The sequence below is a fragment of the Crocodylus siamensis genome, chromosome 3 (assembly GCF_052110815.1).
Source record: "Crocodylus siamensis isolate JL-2025a chromosome 3, ASM5211081v1, whole genome shotgun sequence".
NCBI lineage: Eukaryota > Metazoa > Chordata > Crocodylia > Crocodylidae > Crocodylus > Crocodylus siamensis.
Genome location: NC_143397.1, coordinates 255,961,579 through 255,986,260, shown reverse-complemented (window position 1 = coordinate 255,986,260; position 24,682 = coordinate 255,961,579). Strand labels below are relative to the sequence as shown.

At 46.1% G+C, this 24,682-nt stretch overlaps 1 protein-coding gene across 11 annotated transcripts in view; it reads left to right on the top strand.

Annotated features, from left to right (window-relative positions):
- The window catches only part of TSNARE1 (t-SNARE domain containing 1), a 791,067-nt gene that overhangs the window by 513,689 nt on the left and 252,696 nt on the right, over window positions 1-24,682 (top strand). For 10 of the 11 annotated variants that reach the window (XM_090040739.1, XM_090040740.1, XM_090040736.1 and 7 more), the window contains one exon: window positions 10,015-10,097. The exons of the other annotated variant lie outside the window; for it this stretch is intronic. In XM_090040739.1, the coding sequence (XP_089896865.1) occupies window positions 10,015-10,097 (83 nt within the window). The remainder of the gene's footprint in view (window positions 1-10,014; window positions 10,098-24,682) is intronic. 11 annotated transcript variants of the gene reach the window in all.

Here is a 24,682-nt window from a genome sequence, read left to right as displayed (position 1 = left end):
AGAGCGTGGAATAACATCCTACAAGCTGTTAGTGTGTTGGGGTACTGCTGCTGGGACTTGGGGGATCAGAAACACTAATAGCAAGACCTCCATGGGGTAGTAAGGAAAAAACTTGGAGAACACCAGAGAGCCATGGCTGGAGGAAGGCCACCCCAGTCATTGGCTATCACTTCAGTGGAGAGACTAGTGGCAAAAAGCTTCTCCCAACGCACCACCCAGGTAGACAGTCAAGGTGTTGACGCTTTGCGAAGCAAGCTACACGGGATTCATTGAGAGCACATACATATACACGCACAGGCATGCACACATTCAACCATTCAACTGCACCCACCAACTTACAACTTACCCTATCAAAGAGTATGCTTTCTGGTATATGGGCTGGATTATTTTTCATACCTGCTGGTGTAAAGCAGGAATGACTCTATGTAGTCAATGTGAAATGTGGATTAGTGAGAGGAGAATCTGGGTCTACGTCTTTAGCTGGTTCAAAGGAGACGTTAGATGCCAATGGTGATCCGAGCATATGGCTAGTACCAACACCTTTGCCCATCTCTGTGGTCTTCTTTGCTTCTCACAACAGGGAATGAAGGTGATTGACATATGGTACATGTTGCATGCTTTTTTTAACCTACACCAGAAAAACAAAAATGCTGCTACTTTCTTGGCTGTTTGGAAGAAAGAGATGCTGTCCTCTCCGTCATGCACATATGGTGTCTCTGGGGTGTCAGTACAATGTAAGCTCCAGTTCCTTATCTAAGCACACCCTACTTCAACCACAATTCATTCACTGGGCCTGTAGCTTCATCAGACTCCCAGCAGCTAACAAAGGTGCCAGACTTCTTCAAAAGTGTTTCTCTAGAATTGTAATATTCCCCCATTTTTCCTGTCGGACCATTTTACCACCAACACTGCTCAAATAAAGCATCTACACCTTCTCTACCACCACTTCCCTCAAAACAGCAAGTGGTCCAAAGACTGGCCAGTCTATGCCTTCAATCCAAGTTGACAGCAGCAGAGGCACAGGAACACATTCAGGATTTTCTTTGCCAAATCCACTGTCTCTTTGTTAAATCCAAAGAAGTCCAAATCACAACTCATGCAAAAAGTCCTGCTTTCAGGGAAGGTTAATTCCACCACAAAGAAGAGAATTTTTTCCATCTCGGGTTTTCTTCCATTTTTATGATCCCATTTGGTGCCCAGCCACCTTCTGTGAATGCTCAGTCAGAGTTATCGAGTTTTTAGGCCTTGGTTGATCTTGACATTGAATGCCACTAGCTCATGAAATGTGGATCTCATAGACAAGAAAAGAATAAAGCCAGGAACAAAGAAACTGCAGGACACAGGAGACACATGGCAATTGATTCAATGTCTTGATACACTGAGAGATAGGGGGAATTTTCCAATAAAGACAATAAATTCACTCCCATAGTTGAGCTGATACTGCTTTGTATGCAACATTGCCATTTCCACCTCCTAGTAATAAAATATGTGCTCAAAGGAAAAATGTATTCCTCTTTTTGTAAACATTTGATGATTTGTTTGGGGGATTTGAAGGTCCACCCATCTCTGCTACCAGACTAGCTTTGTCGGTTCCCTGCGTTCAGCCCTAGTTCATTCCCTTTGTTTTTGATATATCCAGGCTTGCTTTTTGGCTTGAAGGCTGATTTAACACATAGCATGCTCTGAAAACTTTTACATATCAGCCTGGGATCCACCACAAAGAGCCATCACTCACATGTCCTCTGCAAGAAAGGTCCATTTAGAAGATTCTTCATGCGTGTTCCATGACTGACTGCCTTAATGGCACAGTGGTTTCTTTGTTATGAAGAATCCCTTAGAGAATTAGGAGGAGTCTGTTCTCTCAAATACAATAAAATACAAACCTGCAAAATCATACAACTGGACCTTAAACTAAACTCTCCTGTGTAAAGTAGATCAGTGGGAAAAGTGAATTCACCCTGGGAATGGTCCCCGACTAGCACAGTGATGACGATATTTCCAACAGATTCTTGCCTAATATGGTCACTCAAATGGTAGTGTTTTCTAAAAGTTTTCAAGGGAAATGTTATATCAGGGATATAATTATATGCTCACTTCTTTGTGCATGGTTCATTCACCCAAATGTCTCACATCTTGAAGGCATAACCTAGAATCTGTTGCACTACAAGTGCAGATTTTGGACCCAGTTTTCTGGGCACTCCTCTCAACATGCTTATGACTCGCAAAGCTTTATTGTAAAAAGTCCCATGCATCATAATGACTAGGGCTGTGCGAAATGGCTGTGGTTCGTTTTGGTTTGGGATTCGGCAGTTCAAGGGGGTTGCAGGGCTGTGCTGGACTCTTCCTGGGGGCACGGACCCCCAGATCTGCATGCTGGATGACGGCATGCTGCCAGCTGGGGCGAGTGCCAGCACCCGAGTCTGCTTGGCGCAGCCCATGCCAAGCGCTGGAAAGAACCCAGTGCTGGTGCTGGCCCCAGCTGGCAGTGGCAGCATGCTGTCATCCCACATGCAGATCCAGGGGCTCCGCCCTCCCCCAAGAGGGCTGCAGGGCTGTGCCAGACTCCTCCCAGGGGCCACACCCCCCAGATCTGCACACAGGATGACAGCAGGCTGCTGTCCCTCCCTGAGCACTGGGATTGGAAGGGACCTCAGGGACAGATCACAGAAACTGGCCAGCTACAGATGTCAATCAGAGCAGTCCTTCCCCGCCTTTTCCTCCTCCCTCTTCTTAGTTTCTGTTTCCCTGCAAGCCTGGCTCTGAAAATCCAAAATTTTGTGAAGTTTTCTGAAATGTTTTGGATGATTTTGTTTAATTTCAGAGGTGTTTCAGAGCCTTCTGTTTTGATAAGGATTTGGTGTTTTGGGTGCAAAAATGGGCTGAAACACCTCCAAAATGAAACGGGTGTTGAAGTTTCGCATAGCCCTAATAATCACCCATCTGTCAGGATGTAGTTATTCGTTCATGTGATCTTTTTCTACACCATCAATATACTGGTGGTGGTAGAAAGCATAAGGAACATCCAAATCGTTGTGTTTTGTGTCTGTATCTTTAACAGTCTCTGTCTATGTGAGTTCTGTTTCCTGCCTTTTTTTTTCAATGTAGATGGTTCCAGTGAGACAGGATGGATATTTGAGGGGGAAAAAATAACGGGCGGTTGCAGACTTGTAACTTTATTAGCACCTAAAGATTTGTCTGCTGTTCTGTATTTGACCTCCAGAATGTGACTGGGCTGAGGTAGTTGCAGTTAATAAGACAAGTCATTTTGTACAAGAAACTAGGCTCTTCCTTGTATGATGTTTATTGCCACCAGTAGAATTCTCCGCGTACCAGTTCATCCGAGGAAGTTAGCAGGAAACTGCCACTGTTGTGCTCTGAACTTGAAGAAACCTTGTGATTGAGCAGGAAGGCTCATAAAGGTGCAACTTGCCAAGTCGTTGCTTTTGTTCTATTGGGACATGTCAAAACTCTGCCTCAGGAGGACTGTGTTTGAGATTTGACGCCTTGGATAGGATAAGTAAATCAAGCTGACTCTGCAAGTAAAAGAGGGCCTAACACATTTTAAATATCATGACATTTATCATGGGTATAAAAATATAGTCTTTCCCAAAAGAGCAAGCAGATGCAAAGAGCTGGCTTCTTTATTTATTATGAATCAGACCCATTGTCTTGATTTCTTCCTTTGACTAGAGAAATTTGACACTTCTTAGATTAGCCCTCTGAGTTATAGGGCTACATAGATGATATCTCTTTGTCCTTCTCCCTTCTTTTGCCTTTTACCACTGTAGGCCCAAGTGGATTCTTCCAAGATATATATTGCAAGCAAGATTAAATTAGTATGCATGATCAACTAGCAGCACGGCAATGTGAATATCCAATTTGCACATAGGCTGTGGATGTTTAAAAAGTTCCAAAATGCATTTCAAGGGCCTAGGCCATATTATGGCTGGGACAAACAAGGTGTTAACAGCAGAATAATGTACACCATTTTCTTCTATTTTTCACAGTGCTTCCCATAATATTTTATTGACATTTTTTATTGAAAATGTGTTTTTTTTAAAGATCATGAGAATTTTGTTAAAATGAGATAAAATGCTGCAATTAGTTATTGACTGATCCATTATAGAAGTGGCTCCACTTTAAACCATGAAAGATTTTTAATCTGTTTGCAAAATCCTGGGGCTTTTTCGCAATCAGCTGAAGCAAGCATGTTGTTTTGTGATGCTAGTTAATAATGGCCATGGTGAGAGTTCAGCATTTTGGCCTGTGACGGTAAGTGACTACACAGTGCAGCACCTTACCCGATCCTACAGACTGGCTGACTACAGACATTCAGGGAGGTTAGGAGGCAGTTAGAACCTGTTCAGTATGGCCAAACTGAATGTGCCCTGGTGTGGACCTTACACTACTTAGGCGGATCTATGTGCAGAGTATAGAAGTTCATGGCAGTTAGATTGGTCTAAAAATGGCCCACCTGATAAAAGTTCACTGTACCCCCAAGATAGTATAACTTAGCTCGCGTCTGGTGAGACTGATCTAACTGAACTTCTGTACAGTTCTCAGCGCAAGCCCAGGTCTGGGAAAGCCCAGCTGCTGGCAACAGCTCCAGGGCTGTCCCTTTCCTAAAACCCTGGCACAGGGCTTTTTTTAGCACCCCAGCCCCAGATGAACAACCCTCTCCTTCCCCCAGTTGACTGAACAGCTGCCCCCCACATCAACCCACCAAATTCCCCATCCTGCAAGCCACTCTCAGTACTAGTTTTATTAGTGTTCACTGATTCCACGAGCTGAGGAGGTAAGTGTGTGGGTCAGTAGGGGGGAGGTACATTGGCCAGAGGAGTTGTTTGTCTGGGGTTGAGGAGGATTGGAGGGCAAAAAATAGCTTCTGGTTCTGGGGGATGAAGGAGAGAGCCTGCCCTTCCAATTCCCTTGCAAACTGTGTGAGCCCCCCGATCCTGCCAAACCTGCCTATACACTAGCATCCCCCACAGACCCTGCTAGCCTCCTCCATCCACCCTGTGGACCCCTCCTGCTCTCCTCATCCCCATCATGGAGACCACTTCCCCCCCCGATCCCTCCGTGGACCCCACCTGCCCTCCTCATCCCCCTCACCCCACCTGCCCCCCGTGATTTCCCCCAGAGCCTACTAACCTACCTGATCTTTCAAACTCCCTCCCCCTTGCTAGCCCCACTCCTGACTTACCTGAGATTTGGTGTCTATTTTTAACACACTCTAAACTCCCCATAACTTCCCCAAATGTCTCTTTGCAGCCAATGGGTTAGCCACACACATGAAGGGGTGAGACATGTTCAGGTGATAGGTCGCCCTAGAGAATGAGTTTGTTTATTTTGTCTGGACTACAGTCGAATTCCTCAAACTCTCTTTATCACTAGTCAAGTAGGTAGTGGTTTTATGCAAAGAGTAGTGTTCCTCTTTGATCATATTGCTTGCAATTCACAACCTGATTCCCCTTTATGCTTCTGATCCAATCATCTCTTCAGATAAGTTGTGTATCTCCTTTCTGATCATCCTTTGTTTGCCCATCTGTCCACCCCCTGTCTCCCCATTCAGTGTGTATGTCTATACCGGTATTGTCAGACATGAGAAATACCATCACATTAGTGCAAAACCTTGAGGAGCTTCAGTTACATAAGTTCTAAGTGGTCAGGATAAGATCAGATTTTCACCTGGTGTAAATTGATGTAACTACACTGTCTTCCATGAGGCTGCATCTCTTACCCCACTTGCTTGGTTCTAAATAAGGTTAGGAACACTAGACCTTTGCTCCTTATCTAAATACTAGGGCTGTGCGAAGCTTCGGTAGATGATTCATTTTGGAGGAGATTTGGCCCAATTTGGCGGCCGAATCTCTAAAGCCGAATCAAATCGGGAGACCCATTAAAAGGTCCGAATCGATTCGGAAGCCTCTGAATCGATTCGGAGAGATTCGGCGGTTTGGAAGGCTTGCAGGACACAGAAACGGAGAAGAGGGAGGGGGAGGGGGTGATCTTCCGTATATGGAAAAGGCTGGGGCCGGGGGTGAGGGGGAGACCGCCCTCACATTGACATCTGTAGCTGGCCAGTGACTGTGATCTTTCTCTGAGTTCCCTTCCAATCACAGTGCTGGGGGGGGAGGGACATAGAAACACCGTATCAAGCTGTGTCTAATGTGATCTGGGCCTTTTGTGAGCTGTCTCTCTCAGACCAGCAGCGCCTGAAAGGCTCTGGCTTGCTGTCTAGTCTCTTGGCAGCTAGTCTCTCTTCTTGTAAGTTGCATCCAATCCTTTCCTACTTACCCTTGCCTACACTCCCTATTGTTATCCCTATCCATGCCTTTCAGCTTATTCTTTGCCCAGAATCATCTTATTTGTTTTCGTTAGTCTGTCTTGATTCTTTCCCCCACACAAAAACGTGTGTTGTCCCTGACAGCGTGTCATCACTGTGCAGGAAAACACAACATATATTACACACGCACATTTTGCAGTACACCAAACATTATGAAGTGTGCTGGAACGGCAGGCGCCAGGTCTTCTGGCAGGAGAAGGAGAGGGGGCAGAGGGAGAGCTGCAAGTTCCCTCCACTCCAAAAAGATGCACCCTCTATCCTGGCAGCGATGAGTCTTCTGTTTGTGGGAGCAAGGAGGTGGTAGCAGTGCCTGCACCTGCACCACCACCACTAACACCACTAACCTGCAGCAGCATGACATTATCTACCCTAATTTCAGTTCCCAGCATGAGCCTTCCAGTACCAGAGGAGGAGCTGGGTCTGGAAGCAGAGGACCTGAGGGCCATAGCGAAGGAAATTTTGGGGAAGGAGGAGGAATCTGAGATTGTGCTCCACACCCCTCAAAGCTTCCCTAGGGGCAGGTCTCCTCTGGAAGACACTTTGGAGGAGGTTGTGGGGGCAGGTGGATCAGATCCTCCTGTTGTTGTGCCTCCGCCTAGTGAAGAGGGGAATAAGGCAGAATGCTCACCCTCAACCCACACACAGGTGGGTAGTGTAGTGTGGGATCATTCTGAGGTGGCAGATGATCCCAGGTATACTATCTGCCAGCATTGCTGGAAGCAGATCATCCGGGGCAAAGAGGTGAAACACTTTACCACCACAGCAATGCTGCTACATCTCAGGAGGCAGCACTTCCTTGCCCTTGTTCCTCCTCAGCCTGGCACCAGTGGGAGTGTGCCCAGAAAGAAGTCTCCCTCTTGGTCCAAAGCCCCTGTCCCCAAGAAGCAGAGGCAGGCCACCCTGGACCAGCGGGGGAAAGGTGGAGACAAGGGGGGCATGTTCTGAAGATGGATGAGGTCACCCAGAGATGCTTGCTCCACCCAAGCACTCCAGCCAGAAGCCCATCTCCTATGTCACAGCCACTGCCAATGTGGGCCAAGGGCATGGCTTCAATGCTGGCGTCCAGAGCCACCAGACCCAACCATCAGGCAGGTAGCGCAGAGGCTTCAGTGGCTACCTATCTCACCAAGGATGTGGAGCCGCTGCACTGCAATTTCTTGGCCTATTGGGCAACCCACAGCCAGATGTGGCAGGATCTGGCCATGCTTGCCCAGGAACACCTGTTCTGTCCACCAACCAGTGTTCCAAGCGAGAGGGTGTTCAGCATTACTGGTGATGTTGTGACACCCCACCCCACCTACTTGGATCCTGGTTTGGTGGAGCAGCTGGTGTTCCTGAACATGAACCTCCCGTTGGTGGGGTTTCCCAAACTCCATGTACAGATGGAGTGAGCACCACCCTCCTCACTCCACACCTATTTGCTTTTTATATTTGCTTTCAGAGCCTCAAGGTGCACTTTCCTAGAAACCCCTGCACCACTCTGCCTGAAACCTGGCAGGCCTCATGCCTGCATGAAGAGCTACCATCCCTGCTGTTTTCATCCCGCTCTGCCTTAGCACACACAAGTGATATGTGTTTTGCATTCAACAGTTTGACGTGCACTTTCACAGAAATCCTTGCATCTATTTCCTTGAAACTTGGCAGGCTTCATGCACTCAGAAGGCGCTACCACCACTGCTGTTCTTGTCCAAATCTGCAAAAAAAAGGACAAAGTTATAGGTATTGCCCATTATAGTCTATGGCCGAATCGCCAAATCTGCACTGAATCTCTAAATCTGAATTGGCCAAATCCGAATCAAAAACGTGTTGCTTCGCAGAGGCCTACTAAATACCTAACAGGCAAAAGACCAGTGCTAGCACTGAATCCTAGAGTTTGGTTTCACAGCTAGGAGGTATGAATGGAAGATGTGCCGATACATCTATACAGCCTTTAGCTAGCTCGTGTTATGGTGGTGGTGAAGATGTGGTGGCAGGGGCTTCTACACAGTCCACTAATATATGGGGGGGTGGGTACCTCCACAGATGATTGGTCTGGACCCCTGAGCCTAGTATAGACAGACCCTTAGTGTTTTTCTGCATTTTTCGCATATGATTTAATGTCATTTTGATCTCATATTAACAACAAAAGGGAGAGAAAAGAATCCGTCAGTATCCCAGCAATATGTTAGAATCAGTGCAAGGCTATAGATGACTTCTGTATAGATACATATACATAGCCAAACGTACATAATTCTGTGGTACATCAGAACAACTTTCTTAAATACCCAGAAAACCAAATTTGACATGCACCTGGAGCCTGCCCCCCAGGCTCCTCCACTAAGTTTTTTCACTGTTGCTACTGAATATCAGTTATTCAAAGAGAATCACTTGGGAAGAATAGAACAATACCAGACACCCTTCAGATGCAATCAGGGTCTTAGTAAAAACAGGCGGGGGCATGTGGGATTGGCCATTAAAATTAAAATTTAGCAATCCCTGGCAGTGGTAGCCATAGAGTTTCTTCACTGCTAGTATAGCGATGTATAATAAAAAAATAAAGAGAACAGAACACCGTCTCCTTGCATTGTGATGAATTATTTTGAATAGGTCTATAATGTCAAACTCCATTTTTTTTTAATTAAATTATGAAAATTACCTAAAGATATTAACAACCTGACAAAATAGCTTAATCTACCAAATAGAATAAAACAAGTCTTCTAAAATGTATCTGTGAGTGTGTAAAAGCCTATGAAGCATCTCTTTTCCCCAACCTGTAGAAATGGCCAATCTGTTTTATTTTCTTCCCTTTGAAAGAAAAAAAAAAAAAAGTAAAAGTAAAGTAATTAAATAATTTTTTTGTGCCAGGGACCCAGTCCAAGTCTTAATAACGCCAATGGAAGTCTCCCTATTTATTTTATTAAGAGTAAGTTCGGGCCATGAAATCTTATTCTTGAATTTATCTGTAGTAAATTCTCCAGCTGATTTATGTATACCTAGTGTCCTTATTTCTACCCTAAAACATATACACACAGCTCCGACTGAGACAAGCTGTTGTTGCATGTGCATGCCTAAGAGCAAAATTGGCCACAGTTTCTGAGATTTATATCTGAGCCCCATCTAGGTCATAAATGCAGCTTTTGCACCCAGGAAATTTGTTTCTAGGTGGAAATGAGTGTCGCTTTGAAAGCTCACTTTTTTTTGATTGACCCAGGGATTTGTTTTCCCCTCATTGCTACACTCATTTGCAATAAATCAGTTATTTCCCTCCCCCTATTGTTTCCCTCCCCTTGGTCAAAAGCCAAGAACTGACGTAAGTGAAGGTCTTTATTGAAGGACAAGTGATGCCCCTTCCAACACTGCCTTCCTAAATTGGGAAGCATGTCCTGTGATTTTTCCCCTGGACACCACAGATCAATTTAACTGTCCAATAAATTGATCCTCATCCAATGCCCATTGAAATCTCTTGGAGCCCTTCCACTGGACCTTGTGTCAGATCCAAAGCCTTCCAGTTTCTTATGCTCTGATAAACCAGGGATCATCATCAGTGGCTCTGCCTCTGACCGAGTCCAGGTGTAGACAGAGAGCGGTAGAGACTCTCTCCCGGTCCCTCTGTGCCCATCAGAAAATTGCTGCATTACTTTTGGTGTGAATGTTTCCCTGTAATTACCTTCTATTATCTTAATTTGCAGATAGTATTGAAGCCAACATTGAGACTGCATCTTCTAATGTAGAATCAGCCAACGAGCAGTTGGCTAAGGCCAGTCAGCACCAAGTAAGTTGGTCTAAAAAAACCCTACAGATATATTCAGTAATATTATTTAAAACAAATAAAGCAGTTTAAAGCTGTTTTATTTCTGTGAGCAGATGGTATGTGGGCTGCTGTGCTGTTGCCCTACCTGGAAGGATGATAAAGCGTATTCTAAGTGAAAGCTTAACTCTTTTGCATGATTAAATGACTGTAGCATTGGCACCTTGCATTAGAGTAGTCATCTAGTGATCTACATATTAAAGAGACATTTCCCAGTAGGAAACAGCAATTAGCTACTGTTGTTCTTGGAAAGATGTCATAAAAGTGCATCATTTAAGCATCTCTGTTCTTATTGGAGTGTTTCTTTACAATCAAGCAATAGTGCTTATCGAAAACAGCAGCCCTGCCAGCACGCATGATGCAGTTGGTAAATAATGGCCCAGGAAATGGTGTTCAGCACTTTTTAAAGGCAACTTGTGTTTTGTTATCATTGGAGCTAGAGGAAGATACCATATAAGGCCCCATTAATCGTATTTGAAAATAGCATGACCAAAAACAACTGCTTGGATTATTATTTTTTTTTAAGCTCTTGGTCTGGAGATGAATTTAAAAAAGCAAAATCAAATCAAATCTTCATTATCACTTGCATGAGACCGAATGGGTGAAAAGCCGTTAAATGCGAGTGCACAAAACCTTCGCTGATTGATGCAGTTGGGATTTAAAACCCCACTGATTTCACTGGGAGTTTTGCCTGAGTAGGGACTGCAGGCTACTGTTCATGGGAAATGGAGCATGGCACCAGTCTTTATCTGCCCTTGCTTATCTGAGCACAGGTCTTGCAGTTAATAATACTGTATCTACAGGCAGGAATTATGTTAAAGAAATATTGGTGTGACCTACAGTTACACAGGGTGGGAAATGCTTTATTATACATCAGGTAGACATATTATACAGGAGAGAGATGTGCAAATTGATGCACACGTCTCTGTGTTATGGATAATGTTGGGACTCAGCTCACGAGTCAAAGGTGGCCACGTGCCTCAGAGTGACATGGAATCATGGTGCCAAGAAGCTAATATATCTTTCAAGATCAGAAGTCTTTCCGAAAGACCTGCTCTAGCTCAGCCAGGAGTTGCTGGCTGGACGCAGGACACTCCAGATGAAATTTTGTGGCCTTTGTTATATAGCAGGTCTGATTAGATGATCCTTTCTTGTCTTAAAATCTGTGCCTCTCTGAACCAGCTGTGCACGGTGTCCTGTGGACAGAAATGCGTGTGTGTGTGTTTATCTTTGAAGGAGTTCATTTCAAGGTGCAGCATATTCTCTGTTTAATGCTGTTAGCAACCCCAGGGTTGTTTGTATCATTACAGTGCACGGCACTCACGGTGAAGCAGGATTATATAGACAGAGCCTGGAAACTTGTTCATTGCTAGACCAGTGAAGGTCGAGAAATCAGACGGTAATCAAAAGCATGCAGCAGAGTGTCAGGGACCTGATTTCAGAGCTTGGCACGCGGAGTTAGTACACCATTGCCTCTGGGCAAGGAGCAGTCAGTCACCTACAGATGAACCCAGAGAAGCTCTAACCAGGCTTAGCCAGAAAGAATAAAGTTTGGGGGAAGGGCAACGCCATATGATGCACAGGGCTTAAATGGGCACAGTGGGGAAACACCTATGTTTCCCCCATCTCCATAGAATAACCCCAATGTATTGACCTGATTGCAATGAAATCCTGTTTTTGTGAAAATCGAGCTGTTTCCCAAAAGTCCACGGTCCAGATCCCTGCAAGCCACAGCAGTTTTTGCAGAATGTCATGCATGGATAATGCCCTTGTCGCCCTGCTTTACCTGTGGCTGGTTAGACTATTCCTGGTGTTTTGGGGCAATGTGTCTTGCATGGCAGGGTCATTTGTGTAGTTTCAGGAATAGGTTAGACAAGGACTGATATGGGATCGTTTGCATATGGATGATCCTGCCTTGAGCCGGGCATTGGACAAGATGACACCCTAAGGTCCCTTCCAGCCTCATTCTTATATATGAAATAGGATTTATAGTTTTCATAGATTTTAGGGTCAGAAGGGACCTATTAGATCACCAAGTCCAACCCCTGCCCTGGCCAGGAAAGAGTGGTGGGGTCAGACGCTAGGATCCCCTCTCAATGTTTACCCTTAAATTTTAAGTGTGGAGATGGCTATTTATTAATGCCTAATATCTAAAATGGATTTTGATGGCTTTGCAAATTATTTAGAGTGAAAATAATTGCACTTGTTTGCCTGTCAACACTTTTCAAAGTAGAGTAGTTAGCCATTTTACCTTGAAGTCGGGCAGAAAGCATTGTAGATATGCAACTTATAAACTAGCTAAGTAAGATATATAGGGAATAAGCTTTCATGAACTGGGCCTCACTTCATCAGCCAGTCCAAGCTGACAAAAAAGGAACACGTTTCAAATCCAGTAAGCATCCTCTGCATTTCTATACAGTCAAGAGATCCGGAATTCATGCTTTTTAGATCTTACTGTCTAGCTCTCTTGCTTTATTAAAACTTCCAGCTTGCCAATACATTTTAATATTACCTACAACTTCTGGCATGCCAGGATTATCCTGTAAAGGTGGACTGGCTTTCACACCTTTGTTATTGATCTCAAATATATATATTCTTCTTGAATTCATTTACCAATGTGTGCTTAAGCTGAGAACTGGAAGATACCCACTTTATTGAAATGGTTGAGCTTGCGACCTACTGTAGTTTTTAATAAAGGAATTTCTCTTAGGAATAAAGTTTAAATGATGGGTTATTTAGCACAGTATTGTGAGTACAGCATAGCGTGGCATCTTCAGCATGTTACCTGGAGCATGCATTAACATGGCAAAAAATAGTTTTTCTTTAACTCTTACTAAATAAAGGTATTTAGGTTCCAATCAGTGATAATAATGTTTAAAGAAAGGTAAGTATTTCCTGCTGGGCTCTTTTGCCTGTATCTTTAGTTTGGAAACTTGGTTTCTTGGGTCGTGACATCTGTGCTGACAGCAGCATTTTATTTCTCTGCTATAACTGACTCCCTCTATCCTTACAAAGAAAAAAAATGGAAATTCAGAAAAATAACAGTATCTCAAAGACACCCAAGAAGTGCACTGCAGCTCCTGTCTAGTGTCTTTCCTGCCCTGCTTTCTGTGCTTGTGAGTTTATTTAGCAGGCCACAGAATTGTCACAAAGGGTGCAACTACACATGCACATCACTGAGGAGTAGACTAATTAGCTCCACAGTAAGTGTTACTGTCTGCACGTGCACCACTTTAGGGCACAGTAAATTAATTAACCCCACCAGAAGATGGTACTGTTGGGGAACATCTACACATACAATTAATGTGGCGTGATAAATTCAGTGTTTATTGCTCTGGAATTTATTGCCCCCAGGTGTGCCATTTGAATGTGTGCCCAGGACACATTCAAAGTGAGCCAGGTTGGAGCAGTCCCAGCTGGCAGGGGATCCTGGGGGTCAGCCTGCCAGCCCAGGACTGATCCTGCACAGCTCAGCATGTTGTGGAGGAGCTGGCGGGGGCATAAGGGTTCTTTGGTGTGGGGCTAGCCAGCAGGCAGCCCCTGCACTGAAGCATCTTTTTGCACCAGCCAGCCATATCAGCGTCTACACATGCGGTGCTGCGGGGTAAAAAATTCCACAGCAAGATAATACTTGTACTTCTACAAGTACTAGCCAGCTGCAGAGTTTATTAATGTCCTCCTGCCTAATTGCCCTGCACATGTAGATGCTGAGGAGCTATTTAGTCTACTCCGCAGTAACATTTTGTGTACACGTGCTCTCGGAGACAGTACTATATTCTGGCGGGATCCTTTACAGTGCTGAAACACGCATGTAGACAGCGACCGGGAGGGGGCCAGACCTCTGCCTGCCGCCTAGCCAACGAATTCCTCGTCCCCCAGCCAGCCCCTCCACTGCTCAATGCTGCCACCCAGAGCCCAGGGCTGAGCCCTCACCCCCCTGCCAGCCTGGTCCTACTCCACCCCAGCTTGGATTGCTGCTGTCCCAGGCACATGTTTCAATGCTGCACCTGGGAGCAGTTTACTCTGGCCCAAACAGCTCCAGAATTTATTGCTTCGCTTTAATTCCATGTGTAGTTGCACCCAGGAAGTGGGGCATCTGCTTCTCACTCTGTACATGGGCATCCATATTAATGCAGGTCCTTTCCCTCAGATTTCCTGAGCAGCTGTAGGCAAGTGGGATGTATATACTTTCTCCTGTGTAAACCAAGGACAAAAGTATGTCCTTACTTCATAGGGAGGTTTGGGGGGTAAATGTATTAAATACTGAGAGATCTTCAGATACTGTGATAAATGAGGGCAAATGAATATAGAGACTACAGAGACATAGTTAGCCACGCTAATTTGAAGTCGGCTAAAAGCAGGGCAGATCTACACCTCATAAATACACATACACACTTTATTAGTCTATATGTATATGTAGCAGAAGCTTTTGTGAAATGTAGCGTTCTTCATTAGATGCTGTGTTCCTAGAGTCTAGCAGTAGAAGCAGTTTGTGTCTCTCCATCAGTTAAGTAAGGACAAATGGTGCCTTAATCCACAAGATGATTGAGTTCAGGATCCTGAGGAAAGGAAGGATGGAGAACAGCAGTGTAAGGACCCTGGACTTCAGAAAAGCAGACTTCAGCTTGCTCTGGGAGCTCATGGGCAGGATCCCCTGGAAAGCCAGTCTGATGGGGAAAGAAGTCCAAGAGAGCTGGCTGTATTTTCAAAAAGCCTTACTGAGAGTGCAGGAAAAACCATCCCAATGTGCAGGAAGGCTAGCAAGTATGGCAGAAGACTAGCTTGGCTTAGCAGGGAACTCTTCAGTAAACTAAGTCATTAAAAGGAAGCTGATAAGAAGTGGAAACTTGGACATAAAACAACTAGGGAGGAGTGTAAGAGTATTGCCTGGGCATACGGGAATGAAGTCAGGAAGGCCAAACCACAAATGGAGTTGCAGCTAGCAAGGGATGTGAAGGGTAGCAAGAAGGGTTTCTACAAGTATGTTGGTAGCAAGAGGAGGCTCAGGGAAAGTGCAGGTTCCTTCCTGAGTGGGGGAGGCAGCCTTGTGACAGAGGATGAGGAAAAGGCTGAAGTGCTCAATGCCTTTTTTGCCTCAGCGTTCACAAGCAAGGGCAGCTCCCAGACTGCTGCACCTGGCAGCGCAGTTTGGGGAGGATGTGAGCAGCCACCAGTGGTGAAAGAACAGGTGAGGGACAATTTAGAAAAGCTGGACATGTACAAATCCACGGGGCTGGATGGGATGCACCCAAGGGTGCTGAGGGAGATGGCCGATGTGATTGCAGAGCCATTGGCCATCATTTTTAAAAACTCAGGGCAGTCAGGAGAGGTCCTGGGTGATTGGAAAAGAGCAAACATAGTGTCCATCTTTAAGAAAGGGAAAAAGGAGGATCCAGGGAACTACAGATCTCACCTCACCTCAGTCTTTGGAAAAATCATGGAGCAGATCCTCAACAAATCTATTTCTAAGCACTTGGAGGAGAAGGGGATTAAGAACAGTCATCATGGATTCACCAGGGGCAAGTCATGCCTGACCAACCTGATTGCCTTCTATGATGAGGTGACTGGCTCTGTGGATGTGGGGAGACGGGTAGATGTGTTATACCTTGACATTAGCAAGGCTTTTGATACAGTCTCCCACAATGTTCTTGCAGGCAAACTAAGAAAGTCCAGGCTGGATGAATGGATTGCAAGGTGGATAGAAAACTGGCTGGACCATCCAGCTCAGAGGGTAGTAGTCAACGGCTGGAGGTCTAATTGGGAGCTGGTATCAAGAGGAGTGCCCCAGGGGATGGACCTGGAAAATGGCTTAGAGTGCACCCTCCACAGGTTTGTACGTGCCAACAAGCTGGAGGGAGTAGTAGATACTCTGAAGGAGAGGGCTAGGATTTAGAGAGACCTAGACAAATTGGAGGATTGGGCCAAAAGGAATCTCATGAGGTTCAACAAGGACAAGTGCAAAGGCCTGCACTTAGGAGGGAACAACCCCATGAACAGGCTGAGGACTGACTGGCTGGGCAGCAGCTCTGCAGAAAAGGACCTGAGGGTGTCAAGGGACAAGAAGCTGAACAGGAGCCAGCAGTGTGCCCTGGGTGCCAACAAGGCTACCGGCATCCTGGGCTGCATCGGGAGAAGTGTTGGCAGCAAATGGAGGGACGTCATCCTTCCCCTCTATTCAGCACTGGTGAGGCCACATCTGGAGTCCTGTGTCCAGCTGTGGGCCCCCCATGACGGAAAGGATGTGGACACATTGCAGAGAGTCGAGCAGAGGGCAATGAAAATGGTTGGGGGCCCGAGGCACATGACTTTTGAGCAAAAGCTGAGGGAACTGAGCTCATTTAGTCTAAAGAGAGACAATTTAGAGGGATTTTTTAGCAGCCTTCAACTCCCTGCACAGGGGTTCGTAAGAGGATGGAGCTGGGCTCATCTCAGTGGGGGCAGATGACAGGACAAGGAGCAATGGGCTCAGGCTGCAGCAAGGGAAGCTGAGGTTGGATATCAGGAAAAACTTTCTCACTAGGAGGGCGGTAAAGCACTGGGACAGGTTACCCAGAGAGCTTGTGGAGTTACCATCCTTGGAGGTTTTTAAGATCCAGGCAGAGAAAGCCTTGGCTGGGATGACATAGTCGGGATTGATCCTGCTTTGAGCAGGGGGTTGGACTAGAGGTCCCTTCCCACCCTCATTGTCCATGATCCTGTGCGCACTGTATCATTTTCATTCTCTGACATGGACCTCTGGCAGTTTTGGAAAACAATATTGGCTTCAGCTGCACTATTGGCTTCAGTGGGGTTCAGTCTGCTGCATCAGGGATCCAACTAGGGAACATGGGGAATGAATTTCGAGTTGCCACTGATATGGATAATTACATTATTTTATTATGATGATGATTTTTGAAGCATCACTGTATTCCTTTGAGTATGATGAACTTTTAAAAAATAGTTTCCCCCCCCTTAAAAATAGCCTGTTTAAATTCAAATAAAATATGAAAAAAGGCCTTTTATGCACCATAGATGCATCCTTATTTGACATTTTAATTTTTCTTAAATCAAGAGTTTGGAAACGTGGGTGTATCTGAAATTTAGGGGTGTCTTATATTTTAAGGAATGTGGCAGTTCTCTTTGTAGACGCATACAAAAGCCATGTGTATGTATATTCTATATTTGTAAAATATATACGTATATATTTTTAATGTATGCATATTTGTATTAGTGAGGGCTTATAAAGCAGCAGTGAGGTGGTTTCTGTCATTGTCTGAGAAGCAGGTAATGAGAGAAAATGAGGAGGGAGTCAGATATATTGGATGTCTTCACCAAGACAACTTAGGGCACATCCCTCATGAAATCTCCTGATTTCACTTCTTGATCACTAGTGCCTGGCTTCCCTCTCTGCCATGTGTATGTAGTGTAAACCTGAATTTTAACAAGAAAATAGGGCTTCATTTACTGATGTAGACAATAAAAGGTATTTCACTGGCACAATCTGGTTCCCTATGCCTTTCATTTGCATGAATTTCTGCATCTAAGGTACCACATTGCCCTACCTGTTTTTGGATTTTCATGGGCCAAAGCCTTTTCGGCCAGTTGCTCTTGCTAACATGCAATCTGTGTTGACTTTGGCTAAGCCATACTACAAAAAAGGGCTCAGCATGCTGCAGTCCCCTGACTAATGAATGCCACCATGTTCTGGAGAGGCTGCATGTGTTGCTAGGACTACCCCTATGAGGTCAAGGCCTCCCGAGGAGCAGAGGTAATCTGAACTCTGTTGGGCTCACAGAGACCATCAGGAACTCTGGAACTCAAAGACCTACCCTTGAAGTCATAGGATCATAGGAAAGTAGAGCTGGAAGGACTTCACAAAGTCATCTAGTCCAGCCCCCTGCTCACTGGTGATGAGGCATAGGGGGTGCACGCGGGTGCATGTGCACCCCCTGAGATTGGCGGTGAACCCCCTGTGAAAAGCGCTGCTGGTAGTGCCACACCCCACGTTGCCCCTGACACCGCCAGTGGCATCTGTGGGTGGTCCCTGATAGCTGCTTGCCAGTGGTGTCTGCGGGTGGTCGCCAACCACTGGTCAATGCTTGCCACCCCACCCGTCCCGCCACCGACATCGCTGCACGGCCAGTAGCAGGAGCTCCCCGCTTGGCCCGCCACCGCTGTGGCTGCCTGCAGGAGCTCCCTGCTCGCCACCGCCATGCCTCCACTGCTGCCACTGCCGCCACCTCCTGCGGGTGGCCGCCGGGGCGCACGGTGTCCATGCCTCTGCTCAAGGCCGGATTGACTTTGACTAAACCATCCCGGCCACATGTCTGTCCAGTCTGGTCTTGAAAATGAAGAGTTCACGGTTTCTCAAAGTCTAAGGAACTATGTGAAGTGTCTGTACAAAGGAGCTCTGTTGGAGCCTGTACACAAAGAAACTCTTCAGCAGATTCTTTTTGAGGAAATCTTGTGAATCCCTGTTACTGTCATTGACAGCTCTTACCAGCAGCAGGCTGCCAATGAAGGGCCCTGCAACGAATGCAAATATAATTAATTTGGAGCCTAAAAGTTCACTCCTATTCTCATGACCTTCAGATTTGCCTGCTCTGACTCTTGGAGGTCCCATGCCTGCTGCCTTACAGTGAACTGGATAACAACTTGGAGTTGTGATGAACGGTCACCACCACTTCTGAAACAGAACGGTCTTAGTTTCCTGTGTAGCCGTGTCCTGCAAATCCTGGCTTTGTGACGCTGGTATCGCCCCCCACATATTTTGTGCAGTGTCACAATACAACGAGCGTTCAGCCTGATTCCAGGGTTTCCAGCATTATGACATGCTGAGGGATCACCACAAACTGACTCATCATCAGTGCCATAATGCAAACGTGACATCATAGCCTGCTTGCTTTATCGCATAGGAAGAGGAGAGCATGGGTGCTGGCATGTCAGAATCGGAAATGTGTGTAATGGCGAAAGACGGGTAGCCAAAGTACAGTATATATTTTCAGTTCCGTGTGTGTGTGTGAGCATGTGTGTGTGCATGGCTGAATATGCCTCTTGTTCTGTAATTAACACTTGGCAATTTTATTTGGGGGACTGTAAAGCTGTTCTTTTCTTTAGCAGTCTGTCTGTGAATGTGAGGAGAGCTAAATATAGAGCCATAGTGCGGACTCGAAGCATCGCAAGGGTTCGGAGCAAACAGCATTAAAACAGTGATGGTGTAATTACCTAATTAAGCATCAACTCTACCTCCTCCCCAACAGCAGGGACACAACTTTCCTCCCATCCAGCATTCCCATGTTTCCAAGCCACAGTCGTTCCTTCAGTAAGTGTATACGTTCCCCCAACATCTGCCAATTCACAGATCTGCCAACTTAGTGTTATCTAGTAGTCTTCTGTTATCTAGTCGTCTGTGTTCTTTACTATACCGTTGCCTTCTGTGTTGTCCCAGTGATACTCCCTTCCTATAACTCAGGGGTAGGCAACCCCTGATAGGATGCCAGAATGTGGCACGTGCAGGCATTTTGCTTGGCACATGTGTCTTGGGGTGGACGGTGGGGAAGGGGCCAGGGCTATACTGCCACAACAAGGATCGGGCCCTTCACAGCTACCCCACCATGCATCCCTGGCATGCCAGCATCCTACAAGTCAATGTTGTGGGTGTTTTTGCCATCTTGCCCAATGTTGCTGACCCCTCCTGTAACTCCTTTCTGTTCCTCATCGTCTTTCCATCCAGTCAGTTCTGCCCCACCCTCATAGGTCTCCAGAGGTGCCATAATCAAATAAGGCATTTTGTTCATTAAACGCCTTAGGTGTTGGCCTTCTGTTACCATCACCATAGGTGTCTGGATACGCTTATCCCAAGTAGATCAAAACCCACCTCTTCACGATGCAAACCTTTGTGTCATATTGGAAATTTCCCCACATGGTACTTACCGCCATGAGACCTTCATGCTGCTTCTTGTCAAGTGTCTCCACCTCCACTCAGACCTTTTTATCATAGCAATGTGCTGTGAATGGCAAAGCTCTCTCCAGTGAAATTGCATTGCATGTTAGTTTCCCTCGACAAAGAGGCTGGAGCAGGTGGTTCTGATAAAAGTTATGCTTTCTTTTCTGCTCGCTCCGGTGGCTGCATATGAAAGACAAGCTGAGATTACTGATTTAAGTGAGTTTTATTTTTAAATGGCTTCTGTTGGTATGTGTTTTTATTTTATTTTAATGCAAGCCATTTACAAAACAGCTGCTTACTATATGAAATGGTATTCGAGTCAACAGCAGTCCAAGAGATAAATGGGATGCGTGAGTTCAACAACTTAACCTCAGCAAGGACTGAAACAGCATTTATTTAAAACCATCTTTTCCCCCTCCCTTTTAATAATGGTTGTGTGATCAAATATTTATTGGGTCAGGGTTTTTGTGGGGCATTCGGATGGCAGTTGAGTGCTCTTCAGTGTGGAGATACTGTCTTGCAGTAGAACAGATCACAGTTCAGCATCTCTTCATTTCTGTTGCTAAGGTGACAGCATAGTTGCCATCATTAGATAGGATTTAAATCACCTTAATTTTTGAGTCGTGGCCAGTGGTACGTTTAGAAGGGACAAACTGGGCATGTCTACACACGCACTTTACTGTGCAGTAGACTAATTTACTGTTCAGTAAAGCGTAACATCTACATGTGCACCAAAATTAGGGTGCAGTAGATTAATTTACTTCAGCATAGGATAGTTCTGTCAGACATGGGTTCTAGGCCTGTGCAAAGTGGAAAGTATTCACTTTGGATTTGGATTCAGCAATTTGGAGGGACAATGTTTCAACCTGGTGATTCCCCCCAGCTGTGGGGAATGACCGGGGCCTCCCCCAGCTCCCAGTTCGATTCCCCAGTTCCCCATTGGATTCCTCAGTTCCCCGATCATTTCCCCCCCCGCTCCCAATCATTGCCCCAGCTTCCCGATCACTGCCCCAAGAGCCCGCTGCTTCTCCCGGGGCTGCCAGCACTGTCTGCCTCGCTCCAGCAGGGGGGATGAGCCGTGGCTTCTCCCAGGGCTGTCGGTTCAAGCTGGGGCTTGTCTGGCTGCTTCCGCAGCTGTTCCCACCGGCACTGCCTACTGCCTGCCTGTACACTGTATGGCCGAATCTCTGAACCTCTCCAAATTGATTCAGAGCCTTCCGATTTGATTCAGAGAGATTAGGCTGCCAAATCAGCCCTGATCTCCTGCAAATCTAAGCGGCTGCTGAAGCTTTGCACAGCACTAGTGGGTACTGTCCAATGGTGGAGTAAATTATTGCACTTAAATACATGTAGATGATAAAGTTGGGGTTAGTCTACTCTGGCTCAAATTACACTGGAATTTATTTAGTCGCATTAATTGCACATGTAGACAGGCCCACTGTGTCCACCATAGCCCCTATCACATTGTGGCATGAAGTACTGTTTCGTCAGGAGGGAAATGCAAAATGTAAAGAAGGTGGCATTACAGTCTAGCAGTCAGATGTGCCGACAGAACTGCTTTGGCAAGCAAAGCAATGGGCCTGAGCACTGAAATTGTTTATGAATCAGGGTGGAGGCACATTGGCAGGGTGGTTTTGCAGCATCCACTGCAGGGAATAAATCGGGTTCATTAGCCTCATGTTGGATAAGGGTCCAGGTATGCAACTTTGTAGGGAAGCACTGCATAACAAATGTAAGATGTGTTAGAGGAGATTAGGACTAGAGAGGTCACAGTTTGGATAGGATGCCCCTGTATTATACCTGTATCCAACCAGTTCTCAACCGTATGATTCACAAGACAAACCCAGAGATGTCAAACAGGACTCCACAGTGTCACAAATATTCTGACCTGCCGAGTCTTTTGCAACCAAAGAATTGCTGTTATAGTTCCATAATCAAAAGACAAGTGAAAACTAAGAGCTGGTGTTTTCCGAGGGGTGTCTCAAGTCTAAAAACATTGAGAATCACTGATCTAGCTAGTTCTGTAATGTTTAGAAGCCAGAGTGGCTAAATTTTGCTCTTGTCTATGAAATCTATGAAATAAATATTAGGGCTGGAAGGGACCTCGGGAGAACATCGAGTCCAGCCCCCCGCCCAAAGGGCAGGAAGTCAGCTGGGGTCATAGGATCCCAGCAAGATAAGCATCCAATTTACTCTTGAAGGTGTTCAATGTAGGTGCTTGAACCACCTCCGCTGGCAGACTGCTCTAGACCTTGGGGGCTCGGACAGGAAAGAAATTCTTCCTTATGTCCAGCCTGAAACGGTCTTGCAGGAGTTTGTGACCGTTCGACCTCATCATCCCTTGGGGCGCTCTGGTGAACAGACGTTCCCCCAGATCCTGGTGGTCACCCCGATAAACTGATAGGTGGCCATCAGATCACCCCCGAGCCTCCATTTTTCTGACCTCTAAAGAGGTCCCATGGCTCTCAGCCTGTCATCGTAAGATCTGTTTTCCTGACCTCTGATCATGCGCGTGGCTCTCCTCTGGACTCTCTCAAGCTTCTCCACATCCTTTTTGAATTGTGGAGCCCAAAACTGGACGCAGTACTCCTGCTGTGGCCTCAGCAAGGCCGAGTACAAGGGGAGAATGACGTCCCGGGATTTCCTCGAGAAGCATCTATGGATGCAAGCCAGCATTTTGGTCGCTTTACTAGCCACAGCATCGCATTGCAGGCTCATGTTCATCTTGTGGTCAATGACGACCCCCAAGTCTCTTTCTTCTGTAGTGCTATCCAACGTAGCACTGCCGAGCCTATAAGGGTGCTGCAGGTTTTTCCTCCCAAGGTGGAGAACCTTGCATTTTTCGGTGTTAAACACCATCAGGTTCTCGTCTGCCCATTTGCTGAGCCTGTCCACGTCAGCCTGGATCACCCGCCTGTCCTCTGGCGTGGATGCTTTGCCCCAAAGTTTGGTGTCATCGGCGAACTTGGCCAGTCCGCTCCTGACTCTAATGTCCACATCATTAATGAAAATGTTGAACAGGATGGGTCCCAGGACAGAGCCTTGAGGGACCCCACTGGTCACAGGGCACCACAATGAGTGACTGCCATCGATTACCACCCTCTGGGTCCGACCATTTAAACTTGCAGCCTCCCTCCCACCCCCCCAAAAAAATAAAACCCCGCAAGGAAAAGCTGAAATAAGATGACTGTCGCAGTACAAAGGTCTAATTCAGGAATATGAGTGGCCTTGAATTGGGGATCTTCTGTCGGTTCCACTTTTGAAATAACATTGAAAACAATAGGTTGAGTCAGCTGAAGACACAGGAACAACAGAAGTATAACTAAGCAGCTTTTCAAATGGTGGTTACAGCTTCAGTGGAGGCAGTTCAGGTTGATTTCCAGACCTTAGGTTTGAAAGAGCAAGGGGGACAGAGAGAGATTCATATAGGTACTGTGCAATGGAAGTGCCTGCCGTCGGCAATTTTTGTTGGTTTGAATTTGCTTTACAAAATCTCTGTCCAGAGCACAGCCTTGATTTTAAGGGGTCAGAGATGAAAAAGAAATTTACCCTGAATGGGAACAACATAAGCCAAAGGATGTTGCATTGCTCTTAATGGGTACGTTTAATTAAGGAGCAAATGGGAAGCTGTGGCTCCAGCGCAGAGAAACACATTTAGATTCCTTGGCGCGCTCGCTGGCGGTACGTGTAATTGATTGTGCTGTCCAAGGGCCAGAGCTTGGAGAATTGATATTAGTCTCACCCCAAAAAGGGCACAGACGAAAAGAAAATTAAGTCACAGTAAAACCGGAAGGAGTTTGAGTAACCTAGAGCGGGCTGGTGCCCAAGGGGAGCAAGTGCAGAGCCCCATTAAGTGTCACAGCTGTACAGCCCGAAACCGTGCCACCTGGGGCGGCTGTCTTGTCAGGTCTCATCAGCTAAGTTAGATCCAGATTGGCCAGTGCTCAGATTGGATGCCTCCACCGCAAATCCAGGGATCCTGTGGGGAGAGTGTCGTTTGTGATTCAGTAGGCAGCACTTCTTTTCTTTGAATCGGTGCTGGTCAGGGACACTGGCTAAATGAGGTTGCCATCTTGCAGACGATTCACACGTGGTCAGAAAAAGTGCCTTAGTGCTTTGCACAGTGCCGGTAATTCATGGGCTGAATTCCAGTAGAGGGACCTGCATTTTGATTCTTAAATCCCCCCACTGGCCTTGAGGTTTCATTTGCCTCTGGTCTCCTAAGCTGTTGGATAGTGTCACTACGTCCTTAAACAGCTGCTCCGTTTCACCCCAGCCAGGACTAAAAATACCTCCTTTAGTTTAATATGTCTGAGGCTCCATCCAGTCTTAAGCTACAATAGAGATATAAGTGCTTAACAGCATTACCATACGGCTAGTTCAGGAGCAGTTGCTGCAGGGGTGTTGCGCATCTCAAGGGAAAAAAATGAAACAAAACCAAAAATAGCATTAAAATGGAGATTTCTGCTTGGTCAACAGTTGTTCTGCTGCAGACGCTGCTGCAAAAGAATATTTTAAGGCTGCCTGAGCTGTGTGCACAGTATCATATTAACTGAAGGGAAAAATATTACCTTAGGTTCAATAGGGCAAATGTTTAGCATGGCACTAGTTGGATTAGAGCCCT